At 33.0% G+C, this 17,851-nt stretch overlaps 1 protein-coding gene and 1 pseudogene across 1 annotated transcript; both read left to right on the top strand.

Moving 5' to 3' along the window:
* The first annotated feature begins 79 nt into the window (after positions 1-79).
* LOC114424714 lies at positions 80-3,478 on the top strand (annotated as a pseudogene).
* A 6,368-nt stretch (positions 3,479-9,846) lies between these two features.
* LOC114420974 (protein BONZAI 1-like) lies at positions 9,847-17,754 on the top strand. Its single transcript, XM_028386700.1, has 16 exons — positions 9,847-10,114; positions 10,223-10,270; positions 11,250-11,398; positions 11,491-11,539; positions 12,203-12,259; positions 12,534-12,722; positions 12,820-12,954; positions 14,985-15,046; positions 15,146-15,248; positions 15,329-15,443; positions 16,080-16,156; positions 16,233-16,370; positions 16,440-16,604; positions 17,080-17,193; positions 17,315-17,411; positions 17,492-17,754. Exons 1-16 carry the CDS (start codon positions 9,965-9,967, stop codon positions 17,584-17,586), a joined length of 1,743 nt encoding a protein of 580 aa, XP_028242501.1. The 5' UTR covers positions 9,847-9,964; the 3' UTR covers positions 17,587-17,754.
* Positions 17,755-17,851: the final 97 nt, after the last annotated feature.

Below are 17,851 nucleotides of genomic sequence, written 5' to 3'. Positions count from 1 at the left end.
ATAGTACAGTAGAATCAATGAATTAAAAATAAAATAAAATCAAGAATTAGACGTAGTTGGCAATTCCTAATTATCACTTATGAGTAAGCATCCCTATAAAACGGCGTTCAAAACGGAACACGATCAAAACGCCGTCGTCAATACTACTAGCAGGGAAGAACACGAGGAAGCATTGGTGGCTCTCGTCGAACACCGTACCCGTGAAGTCAAAAACGGTTCCATTCATAAAACTAGTGTAACTTCATCCGTTGTTGAAACTAAACATGTGAGCAGAGAACATGATGGATCATAAAAGTGATCTTTCTTCCAAAAACCACCATCAGTCTAAGTCACACGTTACTGTGAATTCAAAAACTTCGCATTACATAACTGCAAAGTCTACTGAAATCAAGGACGGAAATTTGGCCACTCATACACATTACTAAGTCTAACTTTGGCAAGAATTAATTTTATTTCCTTTCCAGGAAGGAAAGAACTTGAGGAATTGTTTCCTTTAATATGCAAGAGTTCTTCACCGGGCTCAGTGTTTTGCCAAAAATTAAGCAGTCAGTTGCCAAGTCTGCATAAAAAAAGAGTGCGGCGAATTGCTGTGTGCCCTGTGAATGATCATCGTTTTGTGACCAGGTACTATAATAATCATTTCTTTATGAAAAGGATTATGGCCGGATTATAGTTTGCAAATCAATGTTTAAATGCACTACTCAATTGTTGTCGAGAGTTGACTTAATTAGTGTGAAAATTTGCCTTTTTGTAGTTAATTCATCGTGTGCTTATCTTTTTTCCTCTTCAGCTTTTGGCCAAATGCATCTCATGCATTATTGACCGATATTTATGTTTTGAAAGCTCCTAATATCCTCAAAGACCTGCCTATATAAATATAATAATGGAAGCAAAAACATAGCTTTTGTGTCTGATGCTTGCATCTTTTTGTGAATGTTTGCAGTGCTTTGGACGGAGTGGTCAACTTGTGGGAAGTTCATAGTTCTGGGTATGTCTTAGTTTATCTTTTTGAAGTTTTTATTTTTAAATTCTCCTTATATTGTGAGATCATACAAATGAAGTTAAAATATGGTTCTGCTTAAGGGATCTGTAAGGTAATTGAATCTGTGTTTCTTGTTTCTTGTTAAAATTACATGAATATTTTCCTTTAGAATATGGTATCTCGACTTGAGTTTATTTTATTTCTTCTTTAACATATGCATTTTCACAGGAAAATTCTTGATGTAGTGAATAGTAGGCGGCAGTGAATTTTATGAATGATTTCGTGGTTGTCAGGTCACTGCATCTTTTTGACAGAAATAAGATGGGTACAGATTGTGTACTGGAGACTTTGTTTGGGATTTTTTCTCCATCACTTTTGCTTTAGTAAAATTTGTGAGACCCTTCAAGTTTCTTAATTTATGCTTGCTAGTTTAAGCTATGGCGTGCACTGTTATTTCATGTAACTTGGACTTCAGTTCCTTGATTTATTGAAGTTTTGCTCATTCCACAAAGGATCACAGGCTGACATTGTCCCTCGGTGGTATTGTATATTAAGTGTTGTGGTAGAAAACGTTATAACTTTGGAACATCAAAATATTTTAAATATTCTTATCCAATATTATATATTTCACATTTTATTTCTCCTTACCTTAATTTGTAGATCAGGAGCTTCTCTGCTTAGAACTACTGATTGTGCATCCCAAAAGCAGAGGAGATGGCCAGAAGATGTAGCCTGGCACCCAGATGTGAACAGTGTATTTTCAGTATATAATGCTGATAGCCAAGACTCTCAGATATCAGTAACAGATTTTAGTAAGGTAAAAGGGGGAGAGGTAAGATATGACTCTTGTGTCAAATATGCTGGAGTGCAAATAACAGTTTAGATTTTGGTTCCCTTTTATAGTTGATTGATACTATGTAAAATATGCTTGTAATTGACAGAGAGAACGTGTTAATTTCTTAGAGGACAAGCCTCATGTTAAGGGTGTTATAAATAGCATTGTTTTTCTGCCCTGGGAAAATACCAGTTTTGTAACTGGTGGAACTGACCATGCTGTCATAATGTGGAATGAGAATAGTGAGAACAAATGGAAGCCCCAACTATTGCATAATTATGATCATTCTTCTGCCGTCATGGGAGTGGCTGGTATGCAGCAGAAGCAAATTGTGTTGTCCGCCGGTAAAGACAAGAAGATTTTGGGGTATGATGTTCATGCAGGAAAACAAGAGTTCAAGCATCAAGTTGATAGTAAATGTTTGAGTGTGCTTCCAAATCCGTGTGACTTCAATTTATTCATGGTCCAAACGGGGTAAATTTCATCCGCCTTTGGAATTCAGTTTGTCACTGAATTCATTTTATTAACTGGGATTCTCCATCTTTTCACATGCTTTGCTATATTATTATATTTCATCCGGAGATGACTCCTCTCACTTTAGTGGAAGAAGTAAAGTAAGGAATCTCAATGAATGTTAAAAGAATCAATGGCTGATATTTTACATGTACATGCATAAAAAATCATGAGCCTGTTAAAAACTACTCGGTGGGTTTTTCTCATTCACTGTTGAGATACCTCACTTCAGAGGTGTCAAATCTATACCAGACTTTTTAACATGCCTCATTTTTTTTGTCTAGAATGTTTTTTAAGGGAATTTGTGTATGCTGTTTGAAAAAGGAAAAATGAGATTTGATCTAAAAGTTAAAAAACCAGATGAATTTCTTGCATTATTACCATTTGTTTATTTAGTTTCATATAACTATTCTTATTTGTATATGTACTGTGGATGATGAATTATTGTTATGAGATTTGAACAAGAAGGATTTAGTTTTGACTTTTGAGTTTCCGAACCTGTAAATTTCCACGACTACCATGCTATGAGTTTTTGCCATTGATATTTTAATAAGCCGAACTGCAATTTTTGTGACGGATGATGAAATATTGTCATGCTTATGATTTATAACACCATAATGGTGACAAATGCTACTGTGGTTTGCCGTGATCAGCTCCTAGAGACTGAATGTAACTTATGTTGGTTGCTTATTGGACTATGGACTTCAGATGAAAAAAATTGTCTAAGTGACATTCCGGCCTTCCTTATGCTTTCTTCTTAACTTATTGGACTATGGACTTCAGATGAAAAAAATTGTCATAGTTCAATTTGACAACCCATGTCATATACTTGGGTAATGGGTGGCATGACAGAGTATAATTACGAGTTTGGTTTTGACTGTTATCTTTTTCTTGTATGTAAGTTTATTATAGGAGACATTAACTGTTATTCTTTTTCTTTCATTTGTTGCATTGCAGCACCCATGAGAGGCAGCTTCGATTATTTGATATTAGATAAAAACGGACAGAACTTCATGCCTTTGGATGGAAGCAAGAAAGCAAAACGAATGTCAATCAGCTGATCTCAACATTTGGTTACACAAGGTTGTGTAGAACATGTCAATATTTCTTTCTTTGAGTGCTCAAGAGAACATATATGGTTGGAAAAGGAATGATCAGAAGTTATGGTGGTTTACAGACATTTTCTAAATCACACATGAATTTATGATTTTAATGACTAACAAAAAGAATTAGTTATGCAACTACTCTCATGTACAGTGTGAGGGATATATATTATTTACTGTCGATATATCGACAGTAAATGGACGTTTACTTCATAAATAAACAGGCACCTAATGCTATATTACTGTGCATGCGTTTAAGTGCAAGTAACTCGTATATATAATATGAAAGTTACTTGTGATGTTGCAAGTACAATTGTATATACATGTATGTTGGATGTTTGAAAACGAGTTTTGAGAATCGAGGTCTCAGTAAAACACTTGGTTTGTCTATGTGCTTGTCACTTTCATGCATGCATCCCGTCCTCTAGTGGTTGACCACAGTTACTCAATGATCATTTTTGCATGTTGACTAGGTGGCATTTTGGTATACTAATCATTCACTATAATGCGGCCACATGCCAACATGTATTTTCATTGTATTTGTCGACACGCATTTTTGCAAATTTGCAACATTTTTTTAAAGAACTCCGAAGATTCCGGTTTCTTTATTATAATTAAAAACTGACAAGCACAGTGTAGGATGATCAAATCTGAATAATATAAGGGTTAGAAAAAGTTTAATGTATTATGCATGGACCAATTAAAATATAATTTTTTTTTGGGTATAAATCAAATGTATCCTTTATTATGAGCGACAAAGTTTAATGTGCTTGAGTTGGGATAATTGGGAGCATTAAAACGAAGGAAAATGATAATTGGTATGAAAGATATGCATATACGAATTCACACGAATTTTAAATACGATTACAATTAAAAACTGATAAACACAGTGTATGATGTATGGATCAAATCTGAATAATTTAAGAGTTAGGAAAAGTTTAATGTATTATGCATGGACCGATTAATTTTTTTTTTTTTTGTATAAACCAAATGTATCATTTATTATGAGCAACAAAGTTTAATGTTCTCGAATGGGATAATTGGAAGCACTAAAATGAAAGAAAGTGATAATTAGTACGAAAGATTTGCATGTACGAATTCACACAAATTTTAAATACGATAAGTTTATTGAATTCAGCTAATACTCCCTCTCTTGCCTGAATTGTTATTCATCCCACTTTGATTGGTTAGTAATAAATTCGTAAAAATTCATATCGCTATATTTCGTACTAAATAGCACCTCTATAAAACCAATCCTGCTTCAATTGACTCACGTGTTTAATGATAAAAATATAGGTATTTTAGTACACATTTGGTTTTTAATAATATCATCCTTAAAATGTTTTTATTTAATTTCTGTTTATTTTGAATAAAATTGTAAGCATTTATACCTTACAATGAATACCTTACAACTTAAGAGATTTTTTTTCAAATAATTATAAGATTAATCAAATGAAGGAAAAGGTTATGAATTTTCAAGTTTTGAAGAATCATGGAAGATCTAGAAATTGGATAGTGACGAGTATGAGAAAAAAATTAAATTTTAATTATTTAAAAAATGTAAGAATTATAGGAACTAATAATTGAATATTTAAAAACTTTAATAAACTAATATATAAAGTGGTTAAGGGTGGGACCGTGTGAGGAAATGGTAGTTGGTGAGGGGGGACGTGGGGTGCAGTGATCAAAGACGTTCATGAACATGGAAAGACGGTCATGCGTGCTGTTCTACTTTAAGAAGGCACGTCAAGAATTGCACCCTATGCATGCTCCTTCGCCACAGACATGCATGCCCTATTTTCTCCTCCTCACTTGTCTGCTTGTTCTATCTTTTTGCTAATGCTACATAGGAAAAGATGCTTCAACCTACATCTTCCCTAATTAAGGGTGTGTTTGTTTGGAGAAAGAAAAAAATAAACAGTAAAATAATACACAAAGACTTTTATTTTTACATTCAACTTTGATTTAAAAATTTTATTTTATTTTTTTTATTTCTATCCCCTCTATCAAACACACCATACACGAGATGAAAAAAGTTTGAGACCATAAACTCTTATTCAAAACCTAAAAAAGGAAGAAGAAATGTAGGTACTATAGATTCTAACACAAGAGAAAGAAGATTAACAAAAGGTACAAAAAGGTGTGGAAATAATTTTAAAATGTATAAAAAAAACCATTGTGCATGTAAGTAGTAAAAGAATGTTTCAAATCCCAAGTCGAAGCAAGTTCTTTTGTTCACATTAATTATTTTGCTATACCATATAGATATGTAGGCCAATCAAGTACTTCATCGGATGTCGATTCCCTGCAGTTTTACATATATAAAAAAAGAGAGCAAAAATACTACAAGCTGCGAAGTTTATGATCCATAATCCAGAGATGTTGTTTTGTACCAGATCGTGTATCATATCATCATCAATGAAAACCATTCACGAAAATAAATATCATCATCAACATCAATGAATATGAATATTTGTACCATTAATTAAAATCCAAAACCATTTGAAGAATATATGAAAAGGAAAATTAAACGAGTATAAACATCAAAGAAAAAAAAAAGGAAAACCGTTATAATTAAGAATTAATTGGTTCTAAATTGCCAGTACATTAACTGGGACATTTCATATATTAAAAAAAAAACTGCGACATTTCACATTTGTGTGGGATGAAAGAGGAAAAAAGCCTGTTGGGTTGGGTGCATATATCATATGTTGGCACACATTTTGAGTATGATTTATTTTTACTAACATTTTAGATATGAGTTGATATTATCAAAGTCTGAATATTATATTTAAAATCGTACATAGTTATATTTCTTATTTAACTTTATTTTTTTATACAAGCATATCTAAAAAATATTTTACAAAAATTAAAAGACTAATATATATATGTCCGCTCTAGACATCGACTAGCTAGTAGCTACTATATGAAAAAATGATTACATCTACTTTTAGTAGCAAATAATATGTTCAAAGGATGTTAGATTTGGTTGGTTGTTGAAAATCTGTCAAACATGCTATGAATAAAAAAATGTGAAAGGAGCAATTTTCTAAGGTTCCAATATTATATATTATATAATTGCATGCTTGATATTACCTTCGAGTAAAATCAAAATAACGTCATGTCACACTCTGATCCGATTAATAGAATGTTTGCCCGATCATTCATTATGTGAAATCAAACAAACACTAAGAATTTTAAGTGGAAATTACAACACATTGCTTCAAATTTGACGTGAATTTTTGTTAACAATCGTTCGTTGAACCAAACACAATATAACAGAAAAGCAACTGTATGTAGCTTCTAATTTTTGCTTCATCAAATTAGCACGTATGCATGCAACTCATGAATGCATAACCAAACACAAGCTTTTTTTATCATCCAAAAATTATAAATAATAATGAAATATCGGTGGTATTATTGGAGTATATAAATCTAAGATGAAGTCCAATATCATATAAGAATAAAAAGATTGAATAATATAATTCAAGATATAATTAAATTTTTTATTTAATGTGTGGGGTCAGAGTATCAAAATAAATACATAACATAAGGCTCGCCACCGATCGTATGTAATCCTCCCACCAACTCAAATTCCAAATCGTGAATCTTTACAAGACAATTAGATAATTCCCCACAAGCATCAAGAACCCGATCGATAAGAAAGAAACAAAGATCAACAGAAAAGTAACAAGGTTAACGACACATTTCTAACAGAAGAAAAGAATCTGGTTCAATTTGATAGATAGTAGAAAGAGCTTTGGCTGCATTCGTCCAATCAATAAAAAAATGCATGGTTTAAAAGCTCTCATTTTTAGCTCTCAGCCATGCCCAAGAAAAATACTTAATGTTGTCCATGACCCTCCCTATGTCTGGTTGTGCATCTTTGAAAATCACCTCATTCCTATTATTTCATATGGACCAAGTACTAGTGCCGCTGTCCATGCATGATTCCATATACCCATACACAATGTAACTTAAGACTATATATAATCGGTCAAGCTAAAAAGTTAGTTGAAAATTAAAAATTATCTTATTAAATTAGAATTATTTGATAAAAATAATTATTGAAATAACTGAAAAATAAAAAAATAATAATGTCATGATTTATTTAAAAAAATAGCAAGAAGATTAAAGTCAAATAAAATATAAAAAGTTAAAAGGTAAAAATTAACATTATAAAAAATGTTAGAAACTACTAAAAAAAACTAGTATTCAAAACTTATTTATCGAACAATCAAAGTGGACTTTTCAATTAGTAAAATAAAAATTAAAAACTAATTAAAAAATCTTGTCTAATATATTTTATATTTTAAAGATAAATCGAACACAAATTAATTCTTATAAGAATGAGTCAATTACTCAATTATAATGTTTCTAAGAATATATATATATATATATATATATATATATATATATATATATATATATATATATATATATATATATATATATCCAATTGGTTAAATAAAGATGAAGGGATAAGGGAAGAAAAGAATTGACGAGTTCAAAATTTTCCAATTGACATCTTTAATAAAACTAATATTTGTCGCTAAAAAAATGTCTCTAACTCAATTAATTTTAGAGTTTAATTTAATTTTCCATATAATAAAAAAGGGTCAAAATCAAACTAGGAATTTTTAAAGAATATTAAATGGTCCTTTTTTGGAAAACGGCTACAGAGAAGTCGTGCTTACTAATATATTGTAAGAACATCATTTGAAAAAAACGTGGAGACGACGTCATTATTAGGCATTATAGTGGCCTCGGATTATGGTTTCATTTGATTTAGAATTTTGTTGTAGTTTTTTCTAAATCGATGTTGGCATTAACTATTCTAAATTTATCACTTAAGGTAAGTTTCGTATATAGTAGAGGATTGTAACTCTATCATCGGTGCCTAGGTTGATATGCGAACCTGGATATCAGCTAATTTAGAAGATGCTATTTTTCTGTAAAAAAAAAGATGTTATTTTTTTTGGGTACAGTTAGAAGATGTTATTTGATTAGTTAAAAGTTGTTATTGCGATTTGAATTTAATTAGTAAGTATCATTGTAGAATGGAGTGTGAGAACGATAAATGCTAACAATACAGTGGTATCTTTTAACATATTTTAGTCAGAACAAAAAATCTTTTAACATACATATTTGTTGAAATTTATTATTGACATTATAATTTTGTTGAGTTCCACGTTATATTTAATGAATCTTTATAAACACCAATGCTTATAAACAGTAATGCTTGATAATATGATATACCCTGCTTATGATGATGTGAATATGAGACGAGGGGGGTCACCATTCAGTGATTCAGGAAGCTCATTCTTGTGATATTGGAAAGTGTGTAGCTAGCCTTAAGCTTAATTTTGCTGTTTTTAGTTTGCTTCTTGGGTAAGGTAGAATCTGATGCTTTTTTTAAGGTAATGAAATGTTTTGCTTGTTAAAAAAAAAAAAAAGTAGTTTTGACTTTTGACTGATTTAAAGATGCTTATTAATTAAATGTGAACCAAGCGGAATAAAACAGATCTCACGTCTTGGTTCAAAATCCCTTAAACCGAAGTGTCATTTTTTCCCCCAAAGTTTTTGTTTTTGTTTTTTTACAAAAGAGAAAAGCAAGTGAAAAAAAATGTAATGTAAAAGTTAAGAAATAATTTGAGGAAGAAAATAGAAAGAGTTCTAAACATGTTGAAGAGGTGCATTTTAGAATAAGAGGTAGAAGTTGTTTCCAACCATGCCTCTTTTTTTACTTTGTCAATCTGTTTTTAATCATTTTCCTTCACATTCTTTTCAATAAAATTCCTTTACAGCCTTTACTTTTCTTTCTTCGTCAATCATGTAAAGTTTAAACGGCACAAGCATTATATTTTATTTCACCTTTTTTTATATAATAAAAAAATATAAACACGGCCTAAAAGAACATAACTCACCTAGCGAAAATCCAAAAATCTTTACAAGCAATTGAAATTAATATTTCTATAAATTTAATCTCATTTTTGTACATTTAGTATGGGTTTGATAAAAATAATAAATAAGATACCTGGAAACTAAAATACTAGCTAAACACTGGAAGTTGAAAATTAAAATATACTTCACACTATTGTATGTAGTATTATTATGTTTGGCTGCAAAGAAAAGTTTTTCTGTAAGTGACATGAGTGCTTTTGTACAATTTTCTAAAAAAGAAGAAAAATTATCTCAATAAAGCGTCAACTTTTAATCTTTTTTTAAGAGGAATCTCTAGTGTTAATTTTCATTACAAAGATGATTAATATAAATTTTTAATTTTAATTGAAATATAATACACAAATATTTATAATATTATATATAAATTTTGTGGGAAATTGAAATATTAGTGAATTTTAAAAAGGAAAAGAAGAGATGATTTGGGTATGGGAATGTAGAAAGAAGATAAATAATAGGATATTCCGGGTCTGGTTTTCTTTTCTCGATATTCAAATCAATTTCCGACTTTGGAGTCTTTGAGGTCAGGTCACACCTACTACCCGTTTACTTCACCCAGTCAGTCAGTCTATGGGCAACTGCTGCTCCGACGTCGCTGGCGGCCAATCTGCCATCGGCGGCACCGCCGCCGGCCACCTCAATCCGGCCAACGCTCCCAACGACGCCGTCGATCGCTTCCTCAGGTCTCGCGGCTACAACGGCCTCTTCTCTCAGATCGAGGTTCATTACGCTCTCTCTTCCTGATTCCCAAGTCGTTTCACTCAGCTACCCCTTCAATTCGCTACCTACTTTTACTAGCTTTTAACGGTGTTCGCTTTTCTCTCGCAGCTGTCGTTTTCTGCTTCTGGCTTGCGTGATCGGGATGTGCTCTCCAAGGTTTGTCGTTTTAACCGTTGCATGAATCTCTCAAAATCCAATGCTCAATTGTGATGATTTGAGAGAGGAGATAGTTGTTTTCTTTTTTAATTTACCTTGTTCAATTTCTTTCTCTGTTTCGGTAGTTTTTCTTCTATAGCTATTTATTTATGTTTGATTTTGAATACTCACTTCACTTCTGTTAATCACAGTTGCATATCGGCTTAATTAATTCTTGTTTGAACCACTTATTTGATGCCAGTCGCGTTATGCACGTGCAGGAAAAATTGATAATAGGAAAATTCTGAAGTACTAGTACTTCAGCAACGAATAATAATTAGTTGAATTTCACATCTAGAAATCAGGGGAGTAGCGTATAGGTCTTGCCTCATGGGATCATGCATTTGTGATTTGCCATCTCTAGCAGAGAGTTTTTTTTTTTTTTGTCACAAAATAGGAAATCTCCAATGCTGAGATGGATGTTGTGAAGTCCGAAAGGGTCATGTCATGTGTTTTAGTTGTATTGTATCGCACTGTCATCAGTATTTACTTTTTGAAAGAGGTTAAACATCTTAACGAAAAGAGTGGAAAAATGTTGATGGACCGCATTCACTTGTATAGATGTCCTCCGTGAATGAGATTTGGAATACGCCTTTTGTTAAAAAATAATTAGTAATTGGGAAATGCTGTTGTCATGAGGACCACAGAAAATCCATATTAAAAACAAAATTCTGAATCAGATTTGTGGCAAGCATGAAGTCTGAATCAGATTATCTCAAACATGAAAATCTTAATAACTTCCTTTTCGTTCCAGACAAAAAGAACTAGACCCTGTTAATAATATAGTTCAGCAAACAAACTACATGGGTCAATGAGGCCACTGTCAATTGCCCATTTGGATTTACTGATTGTCATCGTTTACATAAAATGTCATGCTTTTAATAGCTATTATTCTCATCAATCAGATGTACGATTATTGTGTAACTCTTCATTTCTGTAGAGTGATCCAATGATGGTTCTTTATGCAAGAGGAAAAAATGCAGCACTCACAGAACTTGGCCGGACAGAAGTAATTCTGAATTCATTAAATCCTACATGGATTACTAAACACACTCTCATATATAATTTTGAGGTTGTTCAGGTTTTAGTGTAAGTTTAAATATTGATGTTTTTACTTCTAACAAGGCAGAGCATTTTGTTGTTTCACCAAGAATTATTTTGGAAAATTTCTTTCTTAACAGGTTTCGTGTGTATGATGTTGATACTCAGTTTCACAACATAGATGTAAAGGTATAGTGTTTATTATGTTATGCACATTTTAATTTTTCTTCTATTTTTCTTAGTAAGATATGGTTCTATATTTTTGTCATCAAACTAGATAATAGCCTACATCTGGCTTGAGATTTCACATGTAACTGTTGAGACTTAAAATTCATTTTATGCCTCATTATATGTTTTGGTGTGTCAGTTACATTTTCTTTATTTTATCAGATAGACTCCTACATTCACTTTTTTTAGTTCAAGCTTTTATTTAGTAAGGAAAACTCGCATGCTATATGCTGTGCTGCTACCCTTTCTGTATGGACATGTAAATTAACAGTTCTGAATCATTTTAGGAGAAAGGTAAAATTTTGTGCATGCTTGATAAGCATGGATCACTGGATGAGACTTTTTGGTTGCTGCTATTTACACAATCAGATTCCTCACTGCCTTCTTTGTGGTTTGTGCTCCAGTGGATAACAACTGAAGCCCACTTTTTTTTTTCCCTAATGGTTAAGATTCTGCACAATTTCCTCATAAGGTTGTGCAAAAATAATTTTCAAGTTCTTTCCCTGAAAACATATTAATTTGCTATCTGGACCTTTTTCCTTGCTTGTTCATTAGATATGATAGCATGTTGATAGAGCATGATTATAGAAGTCCACATTATAACAATTAGGGTGACTTATGCAGATGCTTAAGCTAGAAGAGCAGCAATATCTAGGTGAGGCAACCTGTGCACTATCTGAGGTAAAGTAGAGACTGTTCAGCTCTTTGTTGACTGATTTCTGACAACTAAAAGAAATTTCATTACACACTCATTGAAGCTATATTTTTTACAACTAATCTCTATCTCGCACTACTACTGTTTTTCCCAGTAGTTAATTGGGTAAGTACCAAGCATATTGGAAGTTTTTGAATCCAATAAATATATACTCAAATTATGCTGTCCTATCCACTTCTGAAAATAAAATTGCATCCCAACAAATGTACCCACCAACAGTAACAAATTTGGCCCCTGCAGATAATTACAAAGTTTGACCGATCAATGACATTAGATTTACACAGAAGAGAAGATTCTATCAGATCTACCCAGTCCCAAAACTGTGGAAAGCTCTTGGTGCATGCTGAAGAATGTGTTAGTTCAAAGACTACAATAGAGATGATTCTCAGGTGTTCAGATTTGGAATATAGGGATCTCTTCTCAAGAAGTGTATGTATATTTTTTTTTGCCTTTTGTTTTTGTCTTTTGTTAGCCATTACGAGGAACATTAATTATTACATAAGACGCGCTTTTGTTTGTCCTTCAGGATCCCTTTTTATTGCTATCAAAAGTTGTGGAAGGTGGTAGCCATATTCCAATTTGTAAAACAGAAGTTATAAAGAATGATCACAACCCAATATGGAAGCCAGTGTTCTTGAATATTCAACAAGTAGGAAGCAAGGTATAAAACTAACATACAGTGATGTTTTGTTTCTTGAAATTTAGAGAGTATATGGAAAAGAGAAAAAAGGAGAATCATTTACTAAATACTAATTGGACTGTAAACAAATGTGATTAAAAACACTCAATATTCCTATTCATTCTAATATTTTAGGTCAAGTATAGTCCATCACTCTATCTAGTACAATCTAGGGTATTCTGATTCCCTAAGACAAGGCAGAATCAATGGAGTGGGAAAACTCCACAGGATAGAACATATTTGACTATCATAAGGACATGGGGAGGAAGCTGAAAAACCAATTAGGAAAATGACAATCTAAGCTACAATTGAGGAGTTCCAAATAAGAACCTTGGGAGAACCACACCACAAAAGCTTGCCGTCATAGTTGGAGAACCCAAGGCCTTTAAACCCATACTAGAATCACATACTTCCAATGCTAGACTCAAGTCCGTATTCCAATTGGATCCTAACAGTTCCATTGTTTGAAAACTTCATGGTGGATGCAACCATGGGCAGGTGTCAGAATACCATGTTGAAATTTAAGGATTAGATGGAAAAGAGAAGATACAACATAGGTTAGTTTACTAATGGAACTCTAAGTAACATTGTTGTTATTATGAAAAACACTGACCTAATACTACTATTTATACTAATATTTTAGGTTATGCCCAAGTTTAATATAACTTCATTAACTTGTACAACCCAACAATATTCCTAATGTAACAAGATTGTTAAAACAACAATAATACTTATATTGTAACAATGCTATTTGACCTAGCTGCCATATGTCTTATATAGACATTTCTAGTTTTGATTTCCTATTGAAGTAGAGAAAGAGAACCATATGTTCTTTTTGTTTTCAAATATTTCCTCAAATGAAAGTTCATTGGCTCAAGTGGCATTGCATTTTTTTCATCAAAATAAAATTATACATTCAGAAATATTCTATTGTCGTTGTCAATGACTCAATAATCAATTACTATAAAGGTTAAGTTGTTAGGAGAGGCTCATGTGTGACTTATATCTAAGACACCCCTGCCTTTCATGCAAGAACTCATTCAGCTTGAAGTGTGGACATGACAAGAACCTTGAGAGAACCAAACCACAAAAGCTAGCTATTGTAGTTGGAGAGCCCAATGCCTTATAAACCCCACACTAGAATCCCATAATTCCAATGTGGGTCTCAAGTCCCATACCTTGCAATTGGACTCTAAACTTCCACCACACTCCACAGCCCTGACGCCCATGCTGGCTTGCTGTGAACTAGCCCTTTAATTAGTGCCGAGTGAACACTGCAATGTCAGCATACCACTCACGTCAGATGTTTGTAGCCGATAGACATGGCGGAAGGATCTGATACCAATTGATAAAAACATTAGGAGAATCACATCACAAAAGATAGCTATTGTAGTTGAAGAGCCCAAGGACTTATAAACCCCACACTAGAATCCCATACTTACAATGTGGGACTCAAGTCCCATACCTTGCAATTCGACCCCAACAGGACAATGCTTAGTTCTACTTTTACCATGTGTTATTCAACTTTTATGTAGAAGAATGGGGTGCCAAGGATTGAATTCTTGACCAGTTAATCATAAAGGCTTTGATACCATGTCAATGACTAACTCTCCTAAAAGCTTAAGCTATTGGATAGAGGCCCATGAAGGGCTTTATATCTTAATAATTAGCTTTACACTTCATTTCAGTGCCTAGTATCGATAGTATTGGTGTTTAATGTTAACTTGTGATGAAGGTATGCTGCTGGTATAGTGGTATTAGTATACTGACTATAGTTCACTGGAAGCGTGCATATATTGTTATCATAAAGGTGGTCCAATGCATGTAATAGACAGAGTGCAGCAACCTTACCGTTGCAGCAAGGGTCATTGTGCATTTATTGTTACCATCAGGAAGTTTGCCCATATATCGTAACATTGCTTTAACTTCTCTTTTGGGTTGCTTTTTTGAAGTCTGGTATAGACATGCTGACATAGTGGAAGCTACCTCATTTTCATTTTTATTTTATACAGGAAAGTCCTTTGATTATAGAGTGCTATAACTTCAATAGCAATGGCAAACATGATTTGATGGGGTAATCAACTGTTACTTTTTTCAGCTGTTGTCCTATTGTCCCTTAAATCTATTTCTAGGATGAAATGCATATTAGGGTTGTTTATTCTTGTTTTATCAGAAAAGTGCAGAAATCTTTGGTGGAGCTGGAGAAGCTTTATTCAGGTGGCCAAGGAGAAAATTTTATTTCGTCTGCTCCTGCGGGTCATAATTCTCATAACAAGGTTTTATTATATTAAAATAAGTTGATTTCAATTATAATTTCCTTTATATTTTCTTAATTGGATGTTTAACTACAACACAGGTGTTAAAAAGCCAGTTATTTGTGGACAAATTTTCTGAGAGTATCCAATATAGTTTCCTGGATTACTTGGCTGGGGGATTTGAATTGAACTTCATGGTGGCCATTGATTTTACAGGTATATCATAGATCTTCAATTGTGCCTAATAAATTATTTTCTGGATTGCAACAGATGTCTTCAGCACTTTTCTGTATAATATGTGCATAAAATAATCAGGTTATGGAGAGTGAAATGATAATTATTTTTGCTTATTGTATTTCTAACATGGGAATTTGTTTTTAGTTGTTTGGGTTTTGGGATATGTTATTTTCAGTTGAAAATTGCTTATTCTATTCCTATCTCAGATTTGGATTTTACGAGTTCAGGTTCCGTTTAGTCAAAGTTTGGTTGAATCTCCTATATATCTAGTGTCGGATTTCAGTCTAGCCACCTGAATTTATCCATAAGTGGAGTGTTTTTCAATGTTTTCTTTGTTTTGCTTTCCTTTTTTAATATTATGAATTCATGAATATTGTATTATTTTATGTTTAATATTGGTTAATATATTATATTAAAATTAAATATTATTTAATTATTACCTATTCAACAATGGTTAGATCATTGAACCTTGAACCACTATCTTCACCGGTTCAATGATCTGATTTTAAAATCTTGGTTATATTTTACACTTACATCTAAGTATCTAACATGCTGGTTATGTATGGGATTATGAAGATGATATGTATTCTTATGGACTAACCTCCTGTTTACCAGCTTCAAATGGAAATCCACGCCTTCCAGATTCTTTGCATTATATTGATCCTTCAGGACGGCCGAATGCATACCAGAGGGTGAGAAATGATTCTTGGTTTACATTTCACAACTTTATTTGTTTACTGATCCATGTTGTATGAATGTTTTTTCTAGGCAGTTTTAGAGGTTGGGGAGGTGTTACAGTATTATGATTCAGACAAGCGATTTCCTACATGGGGATTTGGAGCACGACCAATTGATGCTCCTGTCTCCCATTGTTTCAACCTGAATGGAAGCAGCCATTGCTGTGAGGTAAAAATGTTAAATCTTGCTTTTGTTGTCATATTTAGATAGTTCTTTAATAAGTTTGTCTTTTTGCAGGTGGAAGGCATCCAAGGAATTATGATGGCATACACGAGTGCCCTGCTTAATGTTTCTCTTGCAGGACCAACTCTTTTTGGACCTGTCATAAGCAATGCTGCACTGATTGCCAGCCAATCTGTAGCAAATGGTGGAAGAAAGTACTTTGTTTTGTTAATCATCACAGTAAGAGTTTCAATACTATTGCCTTCTTATATGTGAAAGTGTATTAGTTATAATTTTAGTTGGTGGAATGGCGATTTCATTCATTGAAGTGATAAAGTGTGTAAACTGAGAAAAGGTGCATTTACTTGTGATTTAAAGTGGACTAAGTTCATGAGGTACTTCATATTTTGAAAGCTTCAACATTGGATTGGGAACATTAATTCCATTGTAACCCATTTCATTTGAATCCTATTTTGTAAAATCATCATTCAGTGTACCTACCTAATGTGACTAGTGCTTCTCTAGTTCCTCTTTTATATTTTTTTAGCATAGGTTAGCTTGTTTCATTAATGTTATGCATAGCTGAGGCATACCATTACATTGGCGTTCCACACATAAGAAAATCATCCATCCTGACTCCTGAGAACATTTTAAGATTTTGCATCACCTTGTCTTTTCCACTGCTGGTGCTGAAACTTATTTGACATCCTTCTAGGATGGAGTAGTGACTGATCTCCAAGAAACAAAAGATGCTCTCGTTAAAGCATCTGATCTACCATTATCAATCCTTATTGTTGGCGTAGGAGGAGCTGATTTCAAAGAAATGGAGGTATTTAGTCTAACGTGTTGCTCTTTACACACAAAATCATGAATTTTTGGCATGTAAGCATTGAGCTGTGTCCGGTGTACCATCGTAGAGCTTTATGTAGTTTTGTTGTTCAATGTCACAGATTTTGGATGCTGACAAAGGAGAGAGGCTTGAAAGTTCATCTGGTCGCGTTGCTTCACGTGATATAGTCCAGTTTGTTCCATTCCGTGACGTTCAAAGTAGGTATTAGTTTGCAAATTATAACTTTGTCAAATGACTTCTAACTGAAAAATCTCCCGTAAACTTCTTCCTATTGCAGGTGGAGAAATTTCAGTAGTTCAAGCACTTTTAGCTGAATTACCTACTCAATTTTTAAGTTACATGCGGAGCAGAAATATCCTACCGAATTCCTAGTCATGTAAAGACTGTACATTAAAAAAATGTTCTATTCATTGATATTGTGCAATTTCCACGCCCCTTCCATTTTCGATATAGGGAAAAAATGGCTCAAGGGCTGAGAACTAATGCTTTGTACTAAATGTTAATGTTAATTAACGGGTCAAGATGAGTTCCTCAGTGCCATATAGTTGGAATTTCCTTTTCTTCTCATGTTTTGGGGGTTTTATGGTGGGTCATCCCCAATATAATCCACCCTCGTACAAAGAATAACTCTATTTCT

This window comes from Glycine soja, chromosome 8, assembly GCF_004193775.1.
Source record: "Glycine soja cultivar W05 chromosome 8, ASM419377v2, whole genome shotgun sequence".
NCBI lineage: Eukaryota > Viridiplantae > Streptophyta > Magnoliopsida > Fabales > Fabaceae > Glycine > Glycine soja.
This window is presented reverse-complemented; position numbering and strand designations above follow the sequence as displayed.

What these genes read in the sequence shown, in the direction of transcription:
- LOC114420974 (XM_028386700.1), top strand. Translation starts at nt 9,965, where the DNA reads ATGGGCAACTGCTGCTCCGACGTCGCTGGCGGCCAATCTGCCATCGGC. An exon ending in TTCACAACATAGATGTAAAG is followed by an intron (nt 11,540 to 12,202) that starts GTATAGTGTTTA and finishes TGACTTATGCAG; the next exon opens with ATGCTTAAGCTAGAAGAGCA. An exon ending in TTGTTTTGTTAATCATCACA is followed by an intron (nt 16,605 to 17,079) that starts GTAAGAGTTTCA and finishes ACATCCTTCTAG; the next exon opens with GATGGAGTAGTGACTGATCT.